Source organism: Mastigoproctus giganteus, chromosome 9 (assembly GCF_048544385.1).
Source record: "Mastigoproctus giganteus isolate SK-2022 chromosome 9, ASM4854438v1, whole genome shotgun sequence".
NCBI lineage: Eukaryota > Metazoa > Arthropoda > Arachnida > Uropygi > Thelyphonidae > Mastigoproctus > Mastigoproctus giganteus.
In genome coordinates, this window is record NC_143583.1 from 44,925,080 (window position 1) to 44,952,557 (window position 27,478).

Here is a 27,478-nt window from a genome sequence, read left to right on the forward strand (position 1 = left end):
TCCTTTATCTGCAAATTCTTAATGCACGAATAATCACTGCTGATAATCAGATCAAGTGTATTACACTCTTTAGTTGCCTCTCGAACAACTCGATGATTGTTTTCTGCAGCAGCAGAAAACAATCATCCAATAAATCCACAAAAGTCTTGCTTGTGTGCAAGTGACCAACCCACAAGTACCAGTCAATATTTGGGAAATTAAAATCCCCCATTATAACACAATCTGATTTACTGGCCCATTCTATTTCTCCGTACAATTGTTCATTGTTTTTTGCTTTCCCAGTGCTTATATCACACTACAATGACTCATCATTGCACTGTCCATCTATGTCAACTGGATGCACTTCCTTAAATTTATGTTTTTCTTAATTAACAGCATAACCCCTCCCTTCCTACCCTGTCTATCTTGTCTGTACACATTGTACTCCCCAAATTCCAATTCTGCATTCCTAATATCTGTGTGACACCACGTCTCTGATATTCCAACAATATCTGCCTTTGATGTCTTGACCAGCACTTGAAATTCATTAAATTTATTTACTGTACACCTATTCTTACTCTTAGTTACCCTAACACAGCCCACATATTTACTTGTTTCACGATGAATCCCAGCAGTTCCAAAAATCCCCAGCAACTTGCTTTCCAGGCTGCTGCTCTTCCAATAGAAGCAGTGCAAGAATTACTTCCACCTCTTCCTGCAGCTACTGTTAATCTATTAGTTTGTGAATCCCACCAAGCTAGCGGTTTTCCAATCCACCTTACATTGCCTTGATTGCCTCAGCAAATATTCTTGCACCCTTTCTATTTAAGTGTATCCCATCCCTGTAGAAGCAATCTCTCCAGCTATCAACACAGACAGGCTGAAAAAAATTCTGCCTCATGAGCCTTGCACAATCTCTCCAGGAATGAATTGTTGACATGTATGTCATCATATTATACTCCCTCCTATCGTGTCTGGACAGAATAGCAGACACTTTCAAATGTAACCTTAACTCGCGACTTGTTTTCAACATTGACCTGTACTTTTAATTAAATCCACAGATCTCCTACACTTAATGTCACTGTGTACAACGATATTACCTTTTTTGCCCTTAAACAGGAATTTTTCTAGCAGGGATAAGGAGGTGATTATTCCCTTGTATAAGGCAATGGTTAGGCCACATCTTGAGTACTGTATACAGGTCTGGAGGCCTCATTTCAAGAAGGATGTAGAGCTGCTGGAACAGGTACAGAGAAGGGCAACAAGATTAGTGAATGGAACAAAGGGTTGCTCTTACGAAGAAAGGCTTAAGTTTTGCAAATTACAGAGTCTGGAGACTAGGCACCGGTGAGGTGATCTGATAGAGGTGTATAAGGCTTTGAATGGTTTGAGCATGCTCAATGCCAATGGGATTCTTCATCTTGCTCAGAATAATCAGCTCAGACGGCATAAATTCAAATTGAGGAAGGACGGATGTCGGATAGATGTGCGGAAATTTGCCTTTGGCCAGCGGGTGGTTGGTTGGTGGAACCGACTTCCATCACTTGTTGTTGAAGTTGATAGCCTAAACAAATTTAAGGCTCAACTGGACAGGTATTTCGAGCGAACGGAGGGGTGAAATGGGAGTGGTGTTTTTTTTTTTTTTTTTGGCTGATGCTGAATAAGCTTGCTTTCTTGCATCATATGCCTCTACTAATACTAATGCTAAAAGTTGATATCTGGTCTACAACAACATCAACTTTTTGCACAATATATTTCCCATTTCCCTGACAATCAAGTCACTAACAATAACTAACTCCTGTGGGACCAGTGGCATTCTGCCCTGAAGATTGCTGCTGTGTTGCCTGATGCACAATAATCAGATCTGGCATTGAGTTGGTCAGCTAAGAGTTTGAATCGCTCCCCCCATTTTAATTTCTTTGAGGGCATCTACCCCAACTTTTCAAACTCTCATAGACACACATCAGAACGCTGATTTGAAGTCTAATTTCTTGACAATTTCTGCACCTACCACATACAAAGACATCCTCCATAAGTGGATCATGTCCTGTTCCAGAAAGGTGAGCAAACATTTTCATATTTTGCCCTTTTTTTAAGACAGTGATGCATTGAAGATGCATCGTGCCCTTTGGTTCTCCCCTAATCCACGGCACTCCCACTACTTTGTGCACGTTGCTTTGCTGCTCTAGTCTGGGGGATGATTTCCATTTAAATACAATTTAATTAACAATGAAAATTAATAAGATTTATACATTTAATTGATTAATTGACAATACTATACTAAACTAACAGATTCCTAATACAGTGCTATGTAATATGCTACTTAGTATTATACCTTACGCTATCAACTTCGAGATATATGCTACGCTATTCTGTATCGATCTAATATACTATAACAATGGTGCCAAGTTTTGAATGGTTCAAGATATTTTATAATCTATAAAATGTCTATCTAAATTCAAAATAAACTAAGCAATGTTAATAGGACTATAAAGCTACTTTTAGAAGATAAATTAATATGCTAATTAAGTTAATAAAACAGCAAAAAATGTAAGAAAAAACTTAGGTTTGTTGGAGCTATAAAACTTTGCCTGCACATTGTTAACCACACCAGAAACATCAAATAAATATTATATTTCAATTCCTATTAAAATCCAGAAAGAAATAGAGATTTATGGATGTGGTGAGACTATACTATGATTGTTTAATTTATTAAATCACAGAGATTGAAATAAATCTTGCATTTCATGTGCTGTTGGTTGTAAAGTATTATAAAAGGTGGAGTGAATATTACTTTGGCAGGTATGTGTAGTGAAGCATAAAGAATTACTTTTATATATTTTCAGTTATTCAAGTAATTAATTAGTTAACTGATAAGTAATTAGTTAAATGATAAGTAATTAACTAATCAATCAATTAGTAATTAATTGATAACAAGATATATACTTAAAAACTGAATTTCAGTTTCTTTTGGCTTTGTTATCTTCTTGTGGAACTACAATATCATCGTTTATAACAATATATCATGTTTAAGATTAAAGTGAACAGAAAGGAAATAAAAAAAGGAGATGGTCCTTACTTGTGTTTCTGTTGTTTGAGCACTCTTTGCCATAGAATGATTTAAAGTTAATGTATAAGTTACTTGTCGCATTTTGTGTCCAACATCTTCACACAATTGCCATGGGCTTTCCATTATATCTGAAAAAGGAAAAAAATAATAATAATAAAATATATTATAATAAATTTTCAGAAATTTTAGTTGAGCTAAGCCAATTTTTGTATTGCCAGAAAGTACTAATCCAGCTTCCCCTTAAATTTTCTGACAGATATTGTCCAGGAATTTTATATTGTTAACCTCACAACACAGGAAGGCAATTTATTCCAGTGATTAAAAAAATCCCTATCCAAAAACTTATAGAGTACTATCTAATAAAATGTATTTATGCCTCTTGGTTTTGTGTTCACTTCAACATGAAAACTTGAACACTATTCATTTAACTACACTCTGAAATGCCTAGTTTCCAAAAAAAAAAAAAAAAAAAAGGGAGAAAAAATAAGAAGAGAGATTATAATACAAGCTTTAAACCTGAAGTAATATTACATCTTAATTAACAAGTAAAGATTTTATGAACACAATATTCCAAATTTTTGACATTTTTAACATAACTAAAATTATAATGAAATATAATTAGAGATGTTATCAGGATAAGAATTAATATTTTGCATTTGACTTGCACTGAAATCTGTAACGTTTTCTGCTTAGACTAAAACTTGAAATAGTTGCAAACAACCATGTTTTAAAGAAAATTAACCTAAAGGAAGTTGCAAACAAGTTATTAATTTATCTAAAGTCTTTGTCTTCTTGATATTATATATTACCAATATAGTTTGCACAATTAAACTATGATTAAAATTATTATTTTTATTGCTATATGATATGCTAAGGTCATGCTAGCACAAGCTGAAACTTACTTCCCTTGATATAGAGCTAAGAGGACTATCCTGTTCTCTCTTATGCTTAATTAATGCAATGGTTTTAATGATCAAAGTTTTTACTGCCAAGCAGATCAAATTTTGACCATTATTATCATTAGGACCATCAAAACAAACTTTGCCTGTATGAGTTTCCCTAGTATTGTACTACTTTCAAACAAATGACATTGCCAAAAAGTTAATCTGATATTTATTTAAAAGATGAGACCGTACGGTAAAAATCTGTTTTATGACTTATTGGTCCCTCATCACACAACAGGTCTCTGGTGATAACATTCAAACACGACAGTTGTAAAGAAAATTGTTTGATTTTCCTTTTTCTGACTTCAAAACGTTTCCCAGAGCAAGAGTATATGCAACTATAAAAACCTGAAAACAATATTTCTCACTTCTTTTTTATTTATTTATTTTTTATTTTTTTGGTAGTTGTTGGCGCATCGGCTTCTGTGGCCATAGTGCACCTCCCAAGGTTTTTGCAGTACTTTGATCCAAGCCCGAGGCAGGATTCGAACCCGCGACCTTTTGGGTTGCCAGGCAGGCACTTTACCCACCTGGCTAGCCCGGTCGGCTTCTCACTTCTGTTCATATTTGAAGTAAATACAATAACATTTGGAACTTAACCATTCATAAGCACAAAAATATTATCAATGAAATTCTCATGCCAACTACCACATATATTCTGTATGAAAGATTGACAGAGATGCCTAATCATATATGTTCTGTATGAAAGATCAACAAAGTCATCTAACCATATATGCTCTGTATGAAAGATCAACAGATATAAAAGACATATTTTCCAAGAATTTTATGGATAAATTATAAAAGCTGGAAGTTTTGTTGGGAAAAAGCTAACATTCACCATTATATTGAAGATAATTACATACAATATTATATAAATAAATGTCAGAGACCAGAAGAATTTACAAATTCGTTGTGACTGTGCACCTCTTGATTTATTCAGGGCAACCAGATTTTCAGTGAAATAGGCCAAATATTTTTAAGGAAATATAGTCTGGAACCCACAATCTCCTTACTTGTGGCTGTGCAAGTTAACCATTGGACTACAATTGGTACAATATTAGCATTAGCATTAGTAGAGGCATATGATGCAAGAAAGCAAGCTTATGCAGAATCAGCCAAAAAAAAAAAAAAAAAAAAAATGCTCCAATTTCACCCCTCTGTTCATTCCAAATACCTGTCCAGCTCAGCCTTAAATTTATTTAGGCTATCAACTTCCACAACAAAGGATGGAAGTCTGTTCCACTAACCAACTACCCACTGGCTAAAGGCAAACTTCTGCACATCTATTCTACAAATGTCTTTCCTCAATTTGAATTTATGCCCTCTCAGGTCCTTACTTCATAAGCCTTTCTTCATAAGAGAAACCCTTTGTTCCATTCACTAAACTCATTCTATACTCATTCCAACAGCTCTACATCCTTCTTAAAATGAGGCCTCCAGACCTGTATACAGTACTCAAGGTGCGGCCTGACAATTGCCTTATATAAGGGGATAATCACATCCTTATCCCTGCTAGAAAAATTCCTATATATAACATTGACAAGACACCACGAGCTACTCTTGCAGACCATCTGCACTGCTCAGAAAACTTCATATCTGCCTGCACAATTACCCCAGGACCTTTTCATTCTCTACCACTATCAGTGTAGTACCAAAGAGTTGATAAGTTACTCTGGGGTTACTGTTTCCCATATGTAGTACTTTACATTTGTCAATGTTACACTTCATTTTCCACCTCTCAGCCCATCTGCTCAACTTTTCTAGATCCTGTTGCAGCAGTGTACTGTCATTAGTGTCCTTAACAACCCTGCCAACCTTCATATCATCTGCAAACTTGGACATTGAGCTTGATATATCATACATCAATATCATTTATAAATACAGAAAACAACGAGCCCAACACTGAACCCTGAGGGACTCCACTAATAACATTAGTGGACAGGGCGCTGACTCTCTTTAAACATTACAGCTGTCAGTTGCAGGCTCCGAAAAAAACGATAAGTGTTTGCCTTTTTATTTACATAATTGTTATTTTATATTGTACTTAATACATAGTCTTATAGTTATAGTTACGCTGGTTATTTTTATTTTAATTTAGATAAACAGTTTTTGTAGATATACGTAATACTTAATAACCGTTATTTCGTTCGATTGCAGCCATTGTTTTTGTATATAGCGGGAGGGAATTCAAATTTTTAATTGAGGTAGTTACGTAGCTCTAACGTATAATTTATAGAGTATTACGCTTCACTGTTTCTATTAGATAGCGTAGTATTGACATTTAATTAATTTAATTTATTGATTTTATTAATTTAAAGTACCATGCCCCAAACTAGAGCAGCAAAGAAACGAGCTCAAAGTGGCAGGAGTGCTGTGACTCGGGGGAGAACTGAGGGGGCGATTCTCCAACGCATCACAGCCTAAGAAAATGTGCAACTTGCGAAATGTTTGCCGAACTCTCTGGAACGGAACATGACATTGCCATGGGGGATGTCTTTGTGTGTGCGTGCGATGTAAGGAGTGTAAGGAAATCAGGCGACAACTCAGCGTTGTTATGGGCCTATATGAGAGTTTGAAGGACAGGGTGGATGCCCTTGAAAGATCTAAATTGAGGGGCCCATCAGGCTCTCAGCTGCCCACATCAACGACAGAGCTTGCACTTGGTCATCGCGCAACACAGTGGCAACCCCCAAGGCAGAATGCACTGGTCCCTCAGGAACTAGTAGTTGTTGGAGATTCTATTGTCAGGGAAACGGGAAACATGCTTTGTAAAAAGGATAGGTGGAACAGGACCAGGGTATGTCTGCCAGGGGCAAAGTTTGATGACGTTGTAGAGCGGATATCATCTTTTAAGGGCACAAAAGGTGATATAGTTGTACACGTTGGCACTAATGATATCAGGAGTAGGAGAACGGCAGAATTACTTAACAAGTACAGGTCACTGTTGAACAAAAGCCGAGAATTAGGGTTGAATTTGAAAGTGTCTGCAATTCTGCCCAGACACGACAGAAGGGAGTATATGATGAGAGCCTTGTCGATCAATTCGGCCCTGGAAAGATTGTGCAAGGCTCAAGGGGTAGAATATTTTTCAGCCTGGACTGTACTTGTTAACAGGAGAGACTGCTTCTATAGGGATGGGATACACCTAAATAGAAAGGGTGCAAGAATATTTTCTGATGCTATCGAGGCAGTGTTAGGTGGGTCGGAAAACTGCTTGCTTGGGGGGGGGGATACAAGGACTAATAGTTTAACAGTAGCCGTAGGCAGAGGTGAAGGTGATTCTTGCACAACTTCTATTAGAATAAGTAGTGACCTGGAGTGTGGGGTGTTGGGGGTTTCAAGGACAGATGGCAGTCAACCTGAAATAGGTGGGTATATGGGATGTGTTAGGGTAACTAAGAATAGGAGTAGGAGCATGTATGCTTGCATGTATACGAATGCTAGAAGAATAGTAAATAAATTTGATGAATTTGAAGTGTCGGTCAAGACATCAAAGGCGGATATTGTTCGGATAGCAGAGACGTGGTGTCACAGAGATATAAGGAATGCTGAACTGGAATTTCGGGAGTACAATGTGTACAGAAAGGATAGACAGGATAGAAAGGGAGGAGGTGTTATGTGTTAATTAAGAAAAACATAAAATCAAAAGAAGTGCATACAGTTGATATAGATGAACAGTGCACTGTTGAGTCAGTTTGGTGTGACATAAGCACTGCAAAAGCAAAAATAAGAGTAGGAGTGTGTTATAGGCCTAATGACTCGAATGACTCGAAATAGAGAAATAGAGTGGGCTAGTAAATAGGAATGTCTTATAATGGGGGATTTTAACTTCCCAGATATTGACTGGAACTTGTGGGTTGGTCACTCACACACTAGTCAGACTTTTGTGGATTTATTGGATGATTGTTTTCTGCAGCAGCATGTTCGAGAGGCAACCAGAGAAAGTAATACTCTTGATCTGGTAATCAGCAGTGATCATTCGTGTATTAAGAATTTGCAGATAAAGGAACCACTAAGTGGCAGTGATCACAGTGTACTGATGTGGGATTTACTTAAAGATTTAATTACCATCAGGGGTAAAGGAAAGGGTTTTTGCTTCGGTAAAGGTGAGTACAGTGGTCTCCGACAGTTTTTAAATTCTGTACAGTGGGATAAACTGACGATGTTACCAACAGTAAATTCTAAGTGGGAAGCATTCAAGGAATTAATCGTGGAAGCTACTAAAAGTTTCATACCTATTAAGAAATATGGTTCAAGGTTTAGGCCTAAATGGTTATCTAATGAACCAATGAGACTCGTAATAGAGAAGAAAAATGCATGGGATGCATATAAATTATCAAGAGACTCAGAAGCCTATGGCAGATATAAGCTAGTCTGTAATCAGGTGACAAAGGAGGTTAGGCAGGCGAAGGCAGATTACGAGAAATCCTTGGCAAAAGATGCTAAGAAAAACAGCAAGGATTTCTTTACTTATATAAACTCTAAAAGAAAGGGGATGAATCTGATTGGTCCACTTGACATCGATGGTTCGACTATTGATGATCCTGCTCAGATAGCAAACAAACTGAATGAGTATTTTGCATCTACATTCACACATGAGGAATTATTAAGGTTTGAAAATGGCAGAAGGTTATCAAATTGTAGCAGGATACTTAATGATTTTGTAATAACTGAAAGCAAAGTGGAGGAGAAATTTTTGAAGTTAAACATAAGAAAAGCACCAGGGGCGGATGGGATCTATCCAGTTATATTAAAGGAGGCGGCAAAACAACTAAGCAAACCCTTAGACATAATTATGAGAGCATCCTTGGACTCAGGAGAAGTTCCCACGGATTGGAGATGTGCAAATGTATCCCCAATTCACAAAGGGGGATCGAAGGGTGACACGAGTAATTACAGACCATTTAGTTTAACTTCTGTTCCGGGTAAAATAATGGAGTCACTGGTTAAAGATGTATTGCAGGATCATCTAGACAAGACTGCAGCAATAATTCAGACACAGCATGGGTTCGTTAAGGGAAAGTCTTGTCATACAAATTTGATAGGATATTATGATGTGGTTACAAAGGAACTGGATGAAAAAAATAATGTTGATATCATATATTTGGATTTCAGGAAAGCTTTTGACACTGTTGCACATGGAAGACTATTGTACAAATTGGAGCAGAATGGTATTAAGGATAAGTTGCTACAATGGATAAAAGGATGGTTAAGTGGGAGAAGACAGAGGGTGGTAATCAATGGGTGCTGCTTTTCTTGGACTAATGTTATTAGTGGTGTCCCACAGGGTTCGGTGTTAGGTCCACTGTTGTTTTGTACATTTATCAATGATATTGATGAAGGTATATCAGGCTTAATGTCAAAGTTTGCAGATAATACAAAGGTTGGCAGGGTTGTTAATGACAGTAATGGCAGTGTGCTACTGCAACAGGATATAGATAATTTGGGCAGATGGGCTAAGAAGTGGCAACTGAAGTTTAACCTTGACAAATGCAATGTACTGCATATGGGTAGAAGTAACCCCAGAGAAATGTACCAACTGTGTGGTACTACACTTAAGGCAGCAGAAAATGAAAAAGACCTGGGAGTAATTGTGCAGTCAGATATGAAGTTTTCTGAGCAATGCAGACAGGCTGCCAGGGCAAGTCATGGGGTTTTGTCAATGATATATAGGAATTTTGCTAGCAGGGAAAATGAGGTGATTATCGCTCTGTATAAGGCAATGGTCAGGCCACGCCTTGAGTACTGCATACAGGTCTGGAGGCCTCATTTTAGGAAGGATGTAGATTTACTTGAGTGTGTACAGAGAAGGGCAACAAGATTGGTGAAGGGAATAAAGGGATCCTCTTACCAAGAGAGGCTTAAGTTCTGCAAATTGCAGTGGCTGGAGACTAGGCACCTGTGCGTTGATCTGTCTGAGGTGTATAAGGCCTTGAATGGGTTGAGCACGATGAATTCTGATGGGATCCTTCCACTTGTTCAGATTACGAACCTAAGGGGGCATAAATTCAAATTAAGAAAAGACAGATGTAGATTAGATGTGTGGAAATTTGCCTTTAGCCAGCGGGTGGTTAATTGCTGGAACAAACTTCCATCTGTCGTTGTGGAAGTTGATAGGTTGAATAAATTTAAGGAGGAACTGGACCGGCATTTGGAGGGAATGGTGTGATTTTTTTTTTTTTTTTTTGGCTGATGCTGCATAAGCTCATACACTTGCTTTCTTGCATCAAATGCCACTACTACTACTACTACTACTATTAGTCCATGAAGAGCAGTGTCCATTGATTACCACTCTCTGTCTTCTCTCACTCAATCATCCCTTTACCCAAAAGCAGGAATTTGCTTCCAGTGCCACACTGCTCCAATTTGTGCAGCTATCTTCCATGTGCAACAGTATCAAAAGTCTCTCTAAGATCCAGATATATGATATAAAAGTTATTCCCTGCATCCAGTTCCTTTGTGACCACATCATAGTATCCAATCATATTGGTCAGGCAAGACTTTCCCTTAACAAAACCATGCTGGGTCTGAGCTATAACTGAAGTCTTGTCTAGATGATCCTGCAGTGCTTTTTTAACCAGTGCCTCCATTAATTTTCCTGGAACAGAAGTTAAACTAACAGGTCTATAATTACTTGTGTCACCCTTTGATCCTCCTTTGTGAATTGGTGTCAAATTTTCACATCTCCAGTCCATGGGTAACTCCGGAGTCCCAAGAAGCTCTCATAATTATGGCTAAGGGTTTGCTTACTTCCTTTGCTGCCTCCTTTAATATAACTGGATAGATTCCATCCACCTCGGGTGCCTTTTTTTTTTGGGATGACTCATGCCCCCAAATGGGTCCCCCCTGTCTCTGGTTAACTTATTTGGGTGCCGTGGTGTCGGATATATTAATAAAAAATCACCCACTGACTTTTCTCACACTGGCTTCCCTTCTTGTAAAGCTTCCATGACTTCCGTTCGGTTACCCCCCGACTATAAAATCTTTTGGGTATCGCAGTCGGTGAGAAGAGCCGGGAGCTTTCTGCATTCCTTTCCTTGTATAGTAATTAATTCATTGTTAGATATCATTCTCTTTAGTTCACCGAATCCCATGCTCGACATATGTACTGTTCTTTGGCCCGTATGCTCTGATAATCTTTTGGGAAGTTTTATCTTACTTCTAATCAGATATGTGGAGGGGGGGGGAACTGTGCAAATTATTTAGAGCAATAGGTTTTCACATTTCCTGGGATACAAACTTTTCATGGCTACTAGGGAATAATTTTCTCTGTTCTTTCATCTGCCACTGGGTTCCCAATAGAGACACGATTCGGGTTTGATGTTGTTCTGCAACAATGTCGACACCTGAGTATTAGTTTGGATTGGATGGAATCACAGGGAAAGTAAAACTCTCGGGCTATCACAGTATCTGTTAGAGTACAGGCAGTGAGATTATATTTTAGCTGATCTGGAAGCCTCCTAGAGAGTTACCAATAGGTTCGGGCTTGTGGGCTATCTAGCTTGTTATTGTTATTTGGTTTTTAGGAGCATTAGCAACTAAGGCCACATTGCTCCGGGATATGCGGTGGTCATTCCCTGACCTTTCCGCATCCTCCGTATTTGGTGTTGACGGGCTCGAACCCCGGTCTAATCAAGAAGCGTGTGCTGCTCCTTCCCATCTGGCTACGGAGGCACCCCGGACTATCTAGCAACTTGCCTGCAAACACCATTTGGCTAAGGTAAAGAAATATATATTATTATATTATACAGCAGGCCCTCATTATAATGTGGTTCGCTTTACACTGATTTGCCATGATGCTGTTTTTATATTATAAACCCGTATCTGACTATAATGCTGTCACAAATCACTATAACGCTCTTTTACCAGTTTAAAGATTTCAATTTTGGCATATTTAACAAAAACGTCTCATCTGATGAATTCGATAGCTTGAAAATGAATAGCAAAACAGCATTAAAACGTTTCCCATACCGACTTTAGATATTTTCCCACGCTCAGTTAAATTTTCTCGTACGCTAATTTAATTGCAGAACAGTGGCTTGTTATGTAGTTCTGAGATCAACATTTTAAAAATGACCAAGTATATTGCTTGTAATGTTTGCGTTATATGCATTTATCTGAAGTCTAATCATTACTCAGTACAGTATTAGACATCGTGTGTAACGTACAGTTTACTCGAACATTGTATCATAATTAATGCAACCAACACAGTTACATTTTCGAAGAGTTAATAATGGCAGATAAGAATGAAAAAGCAACGTCTGGACGCAGTATGAAGACTACAAATATAAGAAAAAGACTGAATTTGAAAATTAAATTAGATGTTTTGAAGTGAATCGATTCCGCTCAACGACAAGCGAATGTGTGCCATAAATTAGGACTGGCAGGTTTAACTGTAAGAACAATTATAAAAATAAAGAATTAATTTTAGCAACGGGAAAGACAGCTGTTCTAGTGCAAGCAACTAGGGCTAGGCTAGCTATTAGGATTGAAATGGAGAGACTTTAACTAATTTTATTGAAGATAATAACCAACACAGAATTCAGTTAAATTAAATATTATTAAAAAAAGAAAAGAAAAAAAAAAGAGATTAGCCTTACCTGAAGAAAGCTTACCTAAAAAAAAAAAAAACAAAAAAAATGTGGAACCATTTAAAACTTGTAAGGGCTGGTTGAATAGATTTAAAATCCAGGGAGAAGGTGCAAGTGCATATCAAGGAGCCGAAACTTTCAAAAAAGAACTTGTTAAAATTATTGAAGAGGTGTATTATGTGTTATACTTCAACAAGTTATTAACTTAGATGAAGCAGAACCTTTTTGGAAAGAATGCCTAAAAGAAGTTTCATATTCAAAGAAGAAAAAAACATGCCAGGTTTCAAAGAGGTGAAGGATCGGTTGACTTTATTGTTGGGTGGTAACGATGTGGGGATTTTAAATTAAAACCCCTTTTAGTTTACTAGGAAGAGGGCCAAAGTACAACCCAAAATCAACACATTTTTCATGATTAAATTCATGATTTTAAATGGAAAAATTAAGTTTAATTTTGATACGTAAGTAGTTACCACATAATTATATATGTATGTAATGCACAATATTTTATAAGTACAAATATTTGAATATTAAATATTTTGACTGACGTTTGTGCATCTTTTCACTATCATTTATTATTGATTAGGAAATATCCTATGGCACCGACCACAACTTACAAATACATGAATTTATGTTACCTTATGGGAATGCGGCACTCACTTAGCATGGATTCACTTAATGCTCTGTTTTTCCGGAACAAATTATCAGCGTTAAGCAGGGGTCACCTGTATAATCATACTGTGATAATCTAAATTTTCACCAACGTTAGTAGCATTTATGTTGTCTTCAAGACGTATATTAGAATGACTTACCATATGTTTTCCGAGATGTCAACAATTCATGATAAAACTTGGAACCTGTAAATATTAGTGAGAAGACTTGGTCTACACTCAGAGGAAAGACAGCATTCATTACTTCTTTTCCTTCATGAGTTGAACAAGGACAATGAATTTCTGCAACTGGAAAAAAATGTCAACATAGAAATGTGTTAAATTATGGTGCATACTACCATAATTTAGAATTTTAAATCACAGTAAAGCTTCTAATGTTTATCCATATAGTTCCTTTAAAGTACAGTTGTAATATACAGGAACTTTAAAAAAAGTAGCAACCTCATGGTACTTCAAATTAAATAATCTTTAATGCATGATTGTATTACATGCAATCAACTAGATGGCAGAAACACTCTTCATGAACAGTAGTTAGTAGATATAGTATCTATGTACAGGAATGCTGGGTATAGAATCAATCGCATGCTACCTGTCACTGATGGATGATTTTCAAGATGAATTTAAGTACATGATGAAACCAATCTGCAATACACAGATTACGGAAAACTAAAAAGATGAGCAAGAGGAAGAATCCCATTAGTAGTGAGCTTGCTCAATCTATTCAAAGCCTTAAACACCTCAATCAGATCACCTTGCAGGTGTCTAGTCTCCAGATGCTGCAATTTGCAGAATGAAGCTCTTTCTTGGTAAGAGCACCCCTTTGTTCTGCTCACCAATCTTGCTGCTCTTCTCTGTACTCATTCCAGCAGATCCACATCCTTCCCAAAATGAAGCTTCCAGACCAGTATACAGTACCCAAGATGTGGCCTGACCATTGCCTTATACAATAGGATAATCATCTCCTTATCCCTGCTAGTAAAATTCCTGTGTATCATTGACTAAACCTCATGAGCTGTCCTGGCAGCCTGTCTGCATTCCTCAGAGAACTTCCTATTTCACTGCAAAATTATCCCAAGATGTTTTTCATTTTCCACTACCCTGAGTGCAGTATCATATAGTTGATACATTACTCTGGGGGTTACTACTACTCATATACAGTACTTTTTATTTATCGATGTTAAACTTCAATTGCCATTTCTCAGCCCATCTGTCTAACTTTTATAACTGTTGCAGTACAGTACTGTCATTAACCACCCTACCAACCTTTGTATCATCTGAAAACTTGAACATTAAACCTTATATGCATTCCAATATCATTTATAAAATGTGAATAACTCAGGAGGTATTCATGTGAATGGCATGGACACAGTGGTTTTACTTTGTTTGTTTGTTTGATTCACAGCACACAAACTACTGTGGTCACAATGCAGTGACTCACATGGCCTTTATTTAACTTGATAGGTGAAAAACCAATATTCAATAACATGCGGTAAACACAGACTATGGTTGGCATAATTTATTTAAAGTGATGTGGAATCATAAAATAAATATGTATGTTATACAGGATATGTCAAAGATATGTACAAAAAATTCTGGTTCATATTATAGGGTCTGAATTATGATAAAAGAAGACATATAAACACATGTCCAAAAATGCATACTTCAGAGTTATTATGCACAAGTGATTTAAAATAATCATTTGAATTTGGGCCCTTAACATATTATTAAGACAATGAAGGTGTGAATGGGCCAAAAAAGTAGTAAAACAATATTGATATTGCTGTATTCATGTAATCTTTTCCTTCATTCAAAATGAGGGAAAAGATTTTGATTGTTCTCTCCCTTCTCTTTTCTCTAAAGGAGGTAACTCATTTTGGTGCATCTTCTCTGTATCTAAATATTGGTAGTTTGCTAGGGCTTGTTCAGTGACAGTCTTGTTTAGTTTCACATCAATGACTTTCATTTTCCAATAATGTGTGCATATATGCAACTTCAAATATATATGCACTTCATATAACATCACACTGTACGAAATTCACTTGAAACAGAGATTATACCATGAAAATGTTCCTTAACAGAACACTGTCAAATATTTGTAGCTGTTGACATACATTTGAGAGAAAACAGTACATTTTAGCATACTGCACGGCTTCCAGGGCAATAACAAGTCTGTTACCAAAATCAAGATGAAATTCTTGATGGTATAAGAAGATATATGGACAACTGCAGACAAACTGGTTCCTCTCATCATCAATTTGATTAATTTTTTAGCAATCCATTTCAGAAAATAATTATTGACTTCAACAGATCACCTTCAATGACAACAGTTATGTTAATGGCTACCCGCACTGTCATGCCCAACATCTTGGTTGTGAAACTCAAATTCTGCTTGACTAAATGAATTTTGGGAAGAATGGAATCATCAAAAACTTGTGCAAGTGAACAAAAGAAAATCTGCATAGTAAGGGTCCATTAAGAGAAATTCTCTATTAACTTCTGTTGGTGATCAGTTAATTGGGCCACATTTTTCAGGCACTGCTTAAAAACATTCATCTCTAGAGGAGGTGTGACATACAGCTCATGCATGATAGTGCTAAAATCCATTCCAGCCCACAAGCGAAGACTCACCTTGATGATACCTATCCACTTGAGTAGGTTGGGAAGGCTCTACTGCTTGGCCAGCAGTGTCACCCAACAGGAATCCCCTTGACTGCCTCCCATTGGGCCATTTAGAGGGCCTGGTGTATGAAACAGAAATACAGTGATATAAAAAAAAAATTGGCTGTGAAACAAGTCACACCGCTGCAAGTACGTTTAAGCATGTTCGGCAATACTAATTCAATGAAATGAGAGCCTAGCATTCAGGTGCAATGATACCATTTTGAACATTTATTGTAAAATCAGTAGTACAGAACCTTAAAATTTAAGAGTTAATATGCTTGTAAGTGTCTTTCTGAAAGTTAATCAAATCTAAACTAGCAAGACTTATGAGGAGAAACATTTACAGCTGAAACCCATTAAACTGTGATTCGTTAGAATACAATTCTGCTTATAACATGATGCAGGCATGGCTCCCATTTTTCGTCAGTTGAAACGTGTTTTTAGTCACGTTTCAACTGACGAAACCAACGCCCTACTAATGCTAATTCAAGATTAACATTTTGAATTAGCATTAGTAGGGCATACGATGTAAGAAAACAAGCTTATATAGCATCAGCCAAAACAAAAAAGAATTTGCGATACACATTATCCTTTGATTTCCATAACAACAATAATAAATTACTTATAACTTTACTTGTTGACTTGTATCACAGAGGTACTCACTGGTTTCCAAACTGGACATAAATTTCTTGAATGAAAAAGGGTAGATTCCCTTTCAATATTACAGTTAAAACGCCTTATTGAAGTAAAAAAAAAAAAAAAAAAAAAAAAAAAAAAACCAATAAAACAGTCAACCCTTGATTGTTTTTTTTTAAAAAATGAATGACCTGAAAGTAATGACTAAAATGTGCAAAAGCTTATTCACTAATGTCTATTGAGTTGAAAGAACACAGAGTGCATTGTTTTCCTTTTTCTCCCAAATTTCTGACCATTTGTTAATTTCAAAACACGAACGTAACAGTCAATACAACCAGATGGAAAAGCAGTTTTTGTGAGTATTAATTTGTTTTTGTGACAAAAGGTGTATAAAGGTATATTTAACAACATGAATATTGGTTTTTAAATATTTTATTATAGAGTGCATCAATAAAAGATTGAAACAACGTAATTGCATCATATTATTTCCATTATTATTCTTTGTGTGATATTTCTTAGATGTAGTATTGCAATTATCACACAAAAAAAGAGACAAGCAAAATTGATAGTATGTATGAAGTTTGAATGCAAAAAAATGGCTAGAATTTTCTAATGCTAACTCGCTTATATCACGATGTGATTCTTTGGACCCCGAGCATCATGTTATAATGGGTTTCACCTGTATTAGCATGGCCTGCTGTAGTTTGATGAATATTTTTAGTAAAGATAAAATTCATTTGAACAGATGAAGTGTAAAAGTCTTTGCTAAGTATTATTACTATTATTAGTACTGACATGATTCAAGGAAACAAGCTTAAGCAACATTAACCAAAAAAAACCTGTTATGCACTTCATCTGTCTATCCCTTCTAATAATGTTCTAATACTTCCACAACCAGATGTTACTTTGTTCCAACAATCAATTACTCTCCAGCTGAAAGCAAATTTTGAATATCTATCCTGCAGCATTATTTATTTTTTTTTTTTTCAATTTAAGTTTATATCCCATTGTGGGCATCATGTGAGAAAGAGTTATAACGAGAAGAGTGAAAATCCAAAAGAGTTGGAATAAGAAGGAGTTAATTGTTTACTCATTTATCATCAAGTTTACTCAATCCATGTAAAGCATTAAACACTTCGACCAGGTCTTCAAATGCCTAGTTTCCAAGCATTGCAATTTGCAGAACTGGTCTTTTGTGGTAAACATACCTCATATTGTTCTTGACAAATCTGGTTATTCTTCTCCGCATCCATTAAAAAAGATCCACAGCATTCTTAAAATGACCTTCCAGACGTGTATGCAGTTCAAGATGTGGCCTAACCTTTGCCTCATACAACGTGATAATCACGTCCTTGTCCCTGCTGGCAAAGTTAGAACCCCACGAGATGTTTTAGCAGCTTGTTTGCAATGCTCAGAAAACTTTGTGTCGCACTGGAGTATAGTATCATCTAATTGGTATGTTATTTTTAGATAACTGCAGCTCATAGGCATTTAATCTATTTAATTTATATATGACTTGCTGCAGCAGTATGCCTCGATGTATACTTGCATGTACCACAGTGCTAGGAGCATAGTAAATAAATTTGATGAATTTGTAGTGCTGGTCAAGTAATCAAATACAGCCACTCCCCAACTTACGGAAATTCAACTTTACATAAGTTTTTGCTGGCCGGTGCAAACTTAAAAAAATCATGGGAACGTATTTTGCATCCCATAGGAATAAATGGAGGTATAGTGAAAATATCATAATGTGAACCCAATAACATTGTTTTTTTTGGTAATTCATTCCAAAACCTCGGAAGTTGAAATTTTCGCTATATAACTAAGCTATTTATCTCTCTGAAAGGTCATTTTTATAATGGAAATTGCACTACACTTTCATCATCATCATAAGTTCCATTATAAGAATCAATTTTGAATGCCTTTGGGATATTTTTCTAAACCACATTTCTAGAGGTCACTACAATAAAACAATAAAAACAATTTGCACTTTCTGGTTTATTGGGCTTTTCTGTTAGTGCATCTAATTATAAACAAACGGGTAGTAAACTTGATCTTATTGCATTTGCAATAATCCCGATAACTGGAATTGTGTAGGTTTTTACGTTATTATGATGAAATGTGTTCCCCCTTCACTGAAATCTTCAATCATATAAAAAGCATAAATAAATTTTCAGAATGTTCTCTTCATTCCAATTTACTTATTACAATGGTGAAGGGAAAGGGATCAATGGAAAGTGTAAGTGCTGGCAGTGCTAGGATGTGAAACGAAACAAAATTGTTTTAGAAATGAAGATAATTAATTAATTCTATTGCATGGAATTAGGTCTCGCTGCTTCAACAGTGAATTTTAAAACAGCAAGAAGGGAGATAAACACCCTAAGACTGAGGGCAGTATGGGGGGGCCCTATTCTAAAGATCAGTGGTGCGTATAAAAGAACATGTTAAAGGGATCAATGTATTTCACACCGAAGCCATTCCACCCCCAACAGTGATCATAAACAACGTTTAGGTGCTATATTGAAGACGGAAAAACTGTTAATAATATGGATGGAAAATCAGATTCAGAAGCGAGTGCCCCTGAATCTAATGGCCATTCGAGCAAGAAGTATTCATGAAGATAATGATAAGTACGGCAAACCCCAAGCCAAGTTTGTGGCAAGCAACGGGTGGTTTAATAGGTTCAAGCATCACGCTGGTTTTCAAAGCATTACAGTATGCAGTAAAGTCGCCAGTGCTGATTCTGCAGCTGCAGAGAAATTTTGTGATGTGTTGGAAAAACCCCTTCTAAATCTGCACAGCCCTCAATTTTCATAGTGGCATGCTTATCAGCTGGAGAGTTAATTCTGGCAATGATGCTCGAAAGGTAAAACTTGCTAAAGTTATGCATTTTTGCAATTTTGAAATTTTTTGTAATTTTGTGATTTTTCCTGTGCATGAGATAAAAAAATTGAATAATTCTATTTACATGTTCATCAAACAGTTCTTTTTTGCTTCTATCAAATTCAGTGCGCATACGAGTGCAATTTCCCTAAATGCTTATTTAGGGAAATTCCGGCTTACATAAAATTCAGCTCGTAGCGTTCTGTGGAACGCAACCCTTACGTGAATTGGGGAGTGGCTGTACAGCCATCATAGATATATCGTGGCCAGTGCAATGTAAAATATATTTTGTGTCACTCAAATATAAGGGATGCAAATTTTGAATATGGGGAGTACAATGTGCATATAAAGGACAGACAGGACAGGAGGGGTGGGAGGGATTTATGCTCTTAATTAAGAAGCACATAAAATCTAAGTCAGTGCATCCAGCTGATATTCGTGGCCAGTGCAATATAAAATATGTTTGGTGTGAAATAAGCACTAAGAAAGCAAAAATGAGAGTTGGAGTGTATTAAAGGCCTAATGACTCTGATGAGTACAATGAATAGCTACACACAGAAATATAATAAATCAGAATGTCTTGTAATGTGAGATTTTAACTTCCAAGACATTGACTGGAAATTGTGGGTTGATCACTCACACACTAGCTAGATTTTTGTGGACTTATTGGATAAATGTTTTCTACAGCAGCATGTTAGAGAGGTAACTAGATGGAATAATACTCTTTTTCTGATTATCAACAATAATTATTCATGCATTAACAATTTATAGATTAAGAGAATACTAAGTGGGAGTGATCACAACATGAGGGGGCACCTTTGTAGCCAGGTGGGCAGGAGCAGCAGTGCGCAGCACACGCTTCTTGATTAGACCGAGGTTCAAGCCTGTGACCACCAAATACAGAGGATGCAGAAAGGTCAGGGAATGAACACCGCATATCCCCGGAGCAATATGGCCTTAGTTGCTAATGTTCCTAAAAACCAAATAACAATAACAACATGAGGGGACATGTTCTGAATTTCAGAATATGAAGGGGCTCTCTGAACCACTAACTTTGACTGCTCCGCAGTTGCTGAGTATTTATACCTATGCTACAGCAAGTTTTTTTTGTGCTCCGCAAAATATCTGGTGCAACTTTTGTTAATCAAAATTGAATTGTGCTTTGATAGCATAATGTTATTCTGGGGGTTTTCAGGTGAAACTTGAAGGCAAATTGTGTGTTTATTTCTGAGAAATTTCTTTATGAAAGTATAGTTACCACAGTGGCTGGTACATTATGGCTACCGTGTGGTAACAATCGTTAAGTTGATATTGCTGTTTTGGCAGGAAAATTTTTTATCCTTGTCTGCTGTGAGTAATAGTTGTTTTATAAGTTGAAATATCGATATTAGATTTGTCGAAAATTATTTCCTCTTAACAAAAAAGAAAATAAAACTCAAGGTAGGAAGTCAGTAGGTGTAAAGAGAAGTGGGGAAAATTTTGGATTTCCCTTCTACCTTCAGTAACGCTCAGAAGTTCTAAATTGCCTAGACAGGAGAAATTAACAAAAAAGGTAGACAATAAAAATAGTAAAGGCAGAGTATCTAAAACTACTTCTAAGACTAAGGAAGAACAATCTGTTTATACAGAGAAAATTAGAGAGTTCGAGTTTGCAAAGGGAAAATGTTGGACAATCTATAGAAACAATAACAGATCAAGTTCATAGGTCTTGAAAGTTTGTCTATAAATTCTGTTGTTGATGAGCAGTCTCAAAAAAATGTGGAATGTGAGTAGATGTGGTTTTTAGGAGCATTAGCAACTAAGGCCATATTGCTCCGGGACATGCGGTGGTTATTCCCTGACCTTTCCGCATCCTCCGTATTTGGTGGTGATGGGTTCGAACCCCGGTCTAATCAAGAAGCGTGTGCTACGCACTGCTGCTCCCTCCCACCTGGCTACGGAGGCGCCCCCAGAATGTGAGGTAGATCTGGGACAAGTTACTGAGTTGGAGGGAATAGTTGATTTTATGAAGATGGTTCGAGAAGAGAATTAGCGTAAGGGAAAGCGACATAACAGTAAGCAATATACATGAACAACAAAAGAGGTATGAAGATGTTAATTCAATCTACAAATTAGTTATGAAATTAAAGAAACAGGTCGTGGATTACATGAAAAACGAGGTGAATAAAATAACTAAAACAGTTTCAAATTATGTTTTGGATATGTGGATCGATATGGAGATGGTGACTATGGCATTAATAATCGTCAATGAAAGATTGAAAGCTAGAGCTAATGAATTACAAGTTAAGGCTTCATTAATAGACGACACTGTTAAAGGTCAACCACTAGTAGAACAAACTATGATGTATGCCGATAAACTTAAATTGGGAAATATAGGGGAAGATAGGAGTAGATCATTTGAAATTTATAATAAGGGGCTAACTCAAAAAAAGATTCTGGATGACATAGGGTTTAAAAAGGAAAATATTATGGTAATAAGAGCAGGTGAGAATTCTAGTTTGCAAATTAGAAAAGGAGGTAAGGGAGGCAGTAGTTAATACCCTCAAAAATGAATATAAGGAGATTAAAATACGTAAAATGAGGCCATTTCAAAATAAGGGGATTGTTCTGGAATTTGAAGAAAAGAGTGATATTGATAAATTCTCTAAATCAGAACTGTTAAATACAGGTGGGGTAATATATGATAAACCAAAATTGAATGATCCTACAGTATTAATTTATGACATTCCGAGAGAGTTAACCAAGAAGGACATGATAGGGATTTCTACTGTAAAAATTTAAAGCAGCATGGTTTTGAAAGAGATGAAGTGTTACATGGGATAACTTTCCGATTTCAGTCAGGAGTTAAAGCAATTGGTTTTGGTTTCTGGATAATTGGCTTTTCCCCGAGTTTATTAAGGTGTAGACATGATATTTTTGGACTTTTCCTCGTATAAATTTCGAAGGTTTAGTATGGTATCAAAATGCTTTAAATGTCAACATAAGTCTGTGTCGTGTGGCCATTGTTCAGAAAATGGACATGTTTATGCTGATTGTTTATTAAGAGATCAACCTGCCAAATGTATTAACTGCAAGAGAAGAAAAAAAAGATTGCAATCATTCGGTACAGGACAAGAACTGTCCTGAGTACCAGAGGGCTGCTGAAATATATAATTTGATTATTAACAATGAGTAATTTAAATCATAGGGAAGATAGTGGGAGGATTTCTGAGCACATGGGAACAATGAAAATTATGCAGGTAAACTATTAACGTTCTCAAATAGTAATGGATGAAGTCAGAGTGGTTATGAATGAGAGTCAGTATGACATAGTGATAAATGTATGCAAGAACCATATTATGTCTGCCAAGTTTGGCAAGTAGCAGGGATTCCACTTTCTTCCCGAATTATACAGTCCAGCAGTGATAGACTTAAGTCAGCTATTATAATTAATAACACTGATATAACTGTTACTAAAATGACAACTTTCTGCACTCAAAACAACAAGTGTGTTCAGATTGCTTTTTGTGGTTTCTCATACTATTTCATGTCCTTATACTGGCCCCCCCTTCGCAAGGCATGTTAGAAACAGTCCATTATATAGAAGGTTTTCTGAGTGTTACTACAAATTCTAACCTAATGATTGCTATGGATGCAAATGGCAAGTCTTTGCTTTGGCACAGTGGTTTTACTGATAACAAAGGCAGATTACAGGAACTCCCCGACTTACGTAATATTTGACTTGCGGATTTTTGACTTTACATAAGTTTTTTCCAGCAGGCGGAAACTTAAAAAAATCATGGAAACATATTTTGCATTCCATAGGAATAAATGTAGGTATCGTGAAATTATCGTAATTTGAACCCAATAACGCATTGTGTCTTTTTTTTTTTTTTTTTTTGTGATTCGTTCCAAGTCCTTGTAAGTTAAATTTCACTGTATTACTAAGCTATTTATCTCTCTAGTCATATTTATAATGGAAATTGCACTACCCTTTCTCATCGTTATCATATGTTCCCATTATAAGAATCAATTTTGAACGCCTTTGTGATATTTTTCTAAAGGACATTTCTGGCGGTCACGACCAAAAAACAGAATGCACTTTCCGGTTTATTGGGCTTTTCTGTTAGTGCATCTAATTATAAATGGGTAGTAAACTCGATCTTATTGCATTTGCGATAATACCAATAACTGAAATTGTGTGGGTTTTTACACTATTATGATGAAATGTGTTCCCCTTCACTGAAATTTTCAATCATATAAAAAACAAATTTAATTTTCAGAAACTTCTCTTCATTCCTATTTACGTATTACATTGATGAAGGGACACGAAACAAAATTGATTTAGAAATGAAGATGAAAATGATTAAGAAGTACGAAGCAGGACAAAGTTTGTCAGCTATTGCAAGGGAATTTAGATCTCGCTGCTTCAACAGTGAATACTATTTTAAAGGCCAGTGCATGTATAAAAGAACAGGTCAAAGGATCAACACACTTAAGATCAACAGGATCACAAAACAGAGTTCACGTGTGACATGGAAGATGGAATGGAACAGCTGTTAATAACATGAATGGAATATTAGATTCAGAAGCGAGTACCCCTGAGTCTAATGAACATTCAAGCAAAAGCAACAAGTATTTATAAAGATATTAAGGATAAGTATGGCGAACCCCAACCCAAGCTCGTGGCAAGCAATGGACATGTTTATGCAGATTGTTTTAATAGGTTCAAGCATTGTGCGCATTTTCACAATGTTAAAAGTATGAGGTGAAGTCGCCACTGCCAATTATGCAGCTGCAGAGAAATTTTGTAATGTGTTGGAAAAAATTATAGATGAAGGTAGCAATTCAACGCAACAAATTTTTAATGTTGATGAGACTGCTTTGTATTGGAAAAAAATGCCGGATCAAACACACACTGCCAAAGAGGAAAATACAATGCCAGGTTTCAAGGCGTCAAAAGATAGGACCACGCTCTTGGATGGGGCTAATGCAGCAGGAGATTACACATTAAAACCACTGCTTGTGTATCATTCTAGAAATCCTCACGAATTTAAGGGCATCAATAAAGCCACTCTACCCGTGCATTTCCAATCGAACCAGAGAGCAGGGATAAAACTCACTCTCTCTCTCTCTCTCTCTCTCTCTCTCTCTCTCTCTCTCTCTCTCTCTCTCTCTCTCTCTCTCACTCACTTTGAGGATTGGTTTAAGCTCTGCTTTATTCCCAAGTTTGAAAAATATTGTAAAGCCAACGATGTTCCTTTCAAGATTTTGGTTCTATTAGATAATGCTCCTGGACATCCGAAGAATCTAAATGATTTCAATTCAAATGTGACAGTCATATTTCTACCGCCAAACAAGACTTCACTCATCCAACCTATGGATCAGGGTGTTATTTCGAATTTAAAAGCATACAATTTACACACAACACTTGCTCAGGCATTGTCCGCAGTAGACGATGAGAAAAATTTTACTTCAAGAGACTTTTGGAACTCTTACAATATTTATCACGCCATCTTAAACGTTAATAAGGCCTGGGCGAAAATTAGCATTAGCAGAGGCATTTGATGCAAGAAAGCGAGCTTATGCAACATCAGCCAAAAAAAAAATTAAAAAAAAATAAAAAATAACCACTTCCACTTCACCCCTCTGTTCGTTCGAAATACCTGTCCAGCTGAGCCTTAAACTTATTTAGGCTATCAACTTCCACGACAAGGGATAGAAGTCTGTTCCACCAACCAAACACCCGCTGGCTAAAGGCAAATTTCCGCACATTTATCCTACATCTGTCTTTCCTCAATTTGAATTCATGCCCTCTCAGGTGATTATTCTGAACAAGTGGAAGAATCCCATCAGCATTGAGCATGCTCAAACCATTCAAGGCTTTATACACCTCTATCAGATCACCTCGCTGGTGTCTAGTCTCCAGACACTGTAATTTGCAAAACTTAAGCCTTTCTTCGTAAGAGCACCTCTTTGTTCCATTCACTAATCTTGTTGCCCTTCTCTGTACTCGTTCAAGCAGCTCTACATCCTTCTTGAAATGAGGCCTCCAGGCCTGTATACAGTACTCTAGGTGTGGCCTGACCATTGCCTTATACAGGGGAATAATCACCTCCTTATCCCTGCCAGAAAAATTCCTATATATGATTGACAAAACACCATGAGCTACTATTGCACCCGTCTGCACTGCTCAGAGAACTTCATATCTGCTTGCACAACAACCCCCAGGTCCCTTTCATTCTCTACCATTGTCAGTGTAGCACCACAGAGTTGATACGTTGCTCTGGGGTTGCTGTTTCCCATATGTAGTACTTTACATTTGTCAATGTTAAACTTCATTTGCCACCTCTCAGGCCATCTGCTCAACCTTTCCAGATCCTGTTGCAGCAGCATAGTGTCCGTAGTGTCCTTGACAACCCTGCCAACCTTCGAATCGTCTGCAAACCTTGGACATTAAGCTTGATATACCATCATCAATATCATTTATAAATACAGAAAACAATAATGGACCCAATACTGAACCCTGAGGGACTCCACTAATAACATTAGTCCACAATGAGCAGTGTCCATTGATTACCACTCTCTGTCTTCTCCCCCTCAACCACTCCTTTATCCATAGCAGCAATTTGCCTCCAATGCCACACTGCTCCAATTTGTGCAGCAGTCTTCCATGTGCAACAGTATCAAAAGCCTTTCTAAGATCCAAGTATATAATATCAAAGTTATTCCCTGCATCCAGTTCTTTTGTGACTGCATCATAGTATCCAATCAAATTGGTCAGGCAAGATTTCCCCTTAACAAAACCATGCTGTGTCCAAGCTATAACTGAAGTCTTGTCTAGATGATCCTGCAGTGCTTCTTTAACCAGTGCCTCCATTAATTTTCTGGGAACAGAAGTTAAACTCATAGGTCTATAATTATTTGTATCAGCCTTTAATCCTCCTTTGTGAATTGGGGTCACATTTGCACATCTCCAGTCCATGGGTACCTCCCCTGAGTCCAAGGAAGCTCTCATAATTATGGCTAAGGGTTTAGGTTACTTCCTTTGCTGCCTCTTTTAATATAACTCGATAGATCCCATCCACCCCAGGTGCCTTTCTTGTGTTTACCTTCAACAATTTCTCCTCCACTTTACTCTGAGTTATTACAAGATTCTCTAGCTTACTGCCAGTGTTGAATACACCTCTGGCATTCCGCTCGCTGAATAACTCCTCATGTGTGAATGTTGATGCAAAATATTAATTTAGTTTGTTAGCTAGCTGAGTAGGATCATCAACAGTTGACCCATCGATATCAAGTGGACCAATCTGATTCATCCCCTTCCTTCTAGAGTTTTCATAAGTAAAGAACTCTTTGCTGTTTTTCTTTACATTCCTTGCCAAAGATTTCTCGTAATCTACCTTCGCCTGCCTAACCTCCTTTGTAACTTGGTTACAGATCAACTTGTATCTATCATAAGCTTCTGTGTCACATGTTAATTTGTATGTATCCCATGCATTTTTCTTCTCTGCCATATATCTCATTAGTTCACCTGACATCCATTTAGGCCTAAACCTTTAACAATATTTCTTAGTTGGTATGTAAAGTCTAGTAGCTTCCAAGATAAGTTCTTTGAATGCTTCCCATTTTGAATTTGCTGTTGGTAACATCATCAGTTGGTCCCACTGTATAGAATTTAAATATTGTCTCAGTCCATCGTAGTTGCCTTTACGAAAGCAATAACCCTTCCCTTTACCCCTAATGGTAGTTACTTCTTTGAGTAAATCCCACTTCAGCACACTGTAATCACTGCCACCTAGTGGTTCATTTATCTGCAGATTCTTAATGCATGAAGAATCACTAATGATAATCAAATCAAGAGTATTATTACTCCCTCTAGTTGCCTCATGAACATGCTGATGTAGAAAACAATCATCCAATAAATCCACAAAAGCCTTGCTAGTGTGTGTGACCAGCCCCCAAATTCCAGTCAATATCTGGGAAATAAAAATCCCCCATTATAAGACTCTGATTTACTGGCCCACTCTATTTCCCTGTACAGTTTCTTATTATACTCATCAGAGT

At 36.8% G+C, this 27,478-nt stretch overlaps 1 protein-coding gene across 1 annotated transcript in view; it reads right to left on the reverse strand.

The window, feature by feature from the left end:
- Positions 1 to 27,478, reverse strand: part of LOC150080194 (protein Aster-B-like) — a gene marked incomplete in the record, with an annotated part of 482,184 nt that overhangs the window by 170,610 nt on the left and 284,096 nt on the right. The window contains 2 exon segments of the mRNA XM_090380640.1: positions 3,059 to 3,177; positions 13,394 to 13,540. Of these exon segments, the coding sequence (XP_090236766.1) occupies positions 3,059 to 3,177; positions 13,394 to 13,540 (266 nt within the window).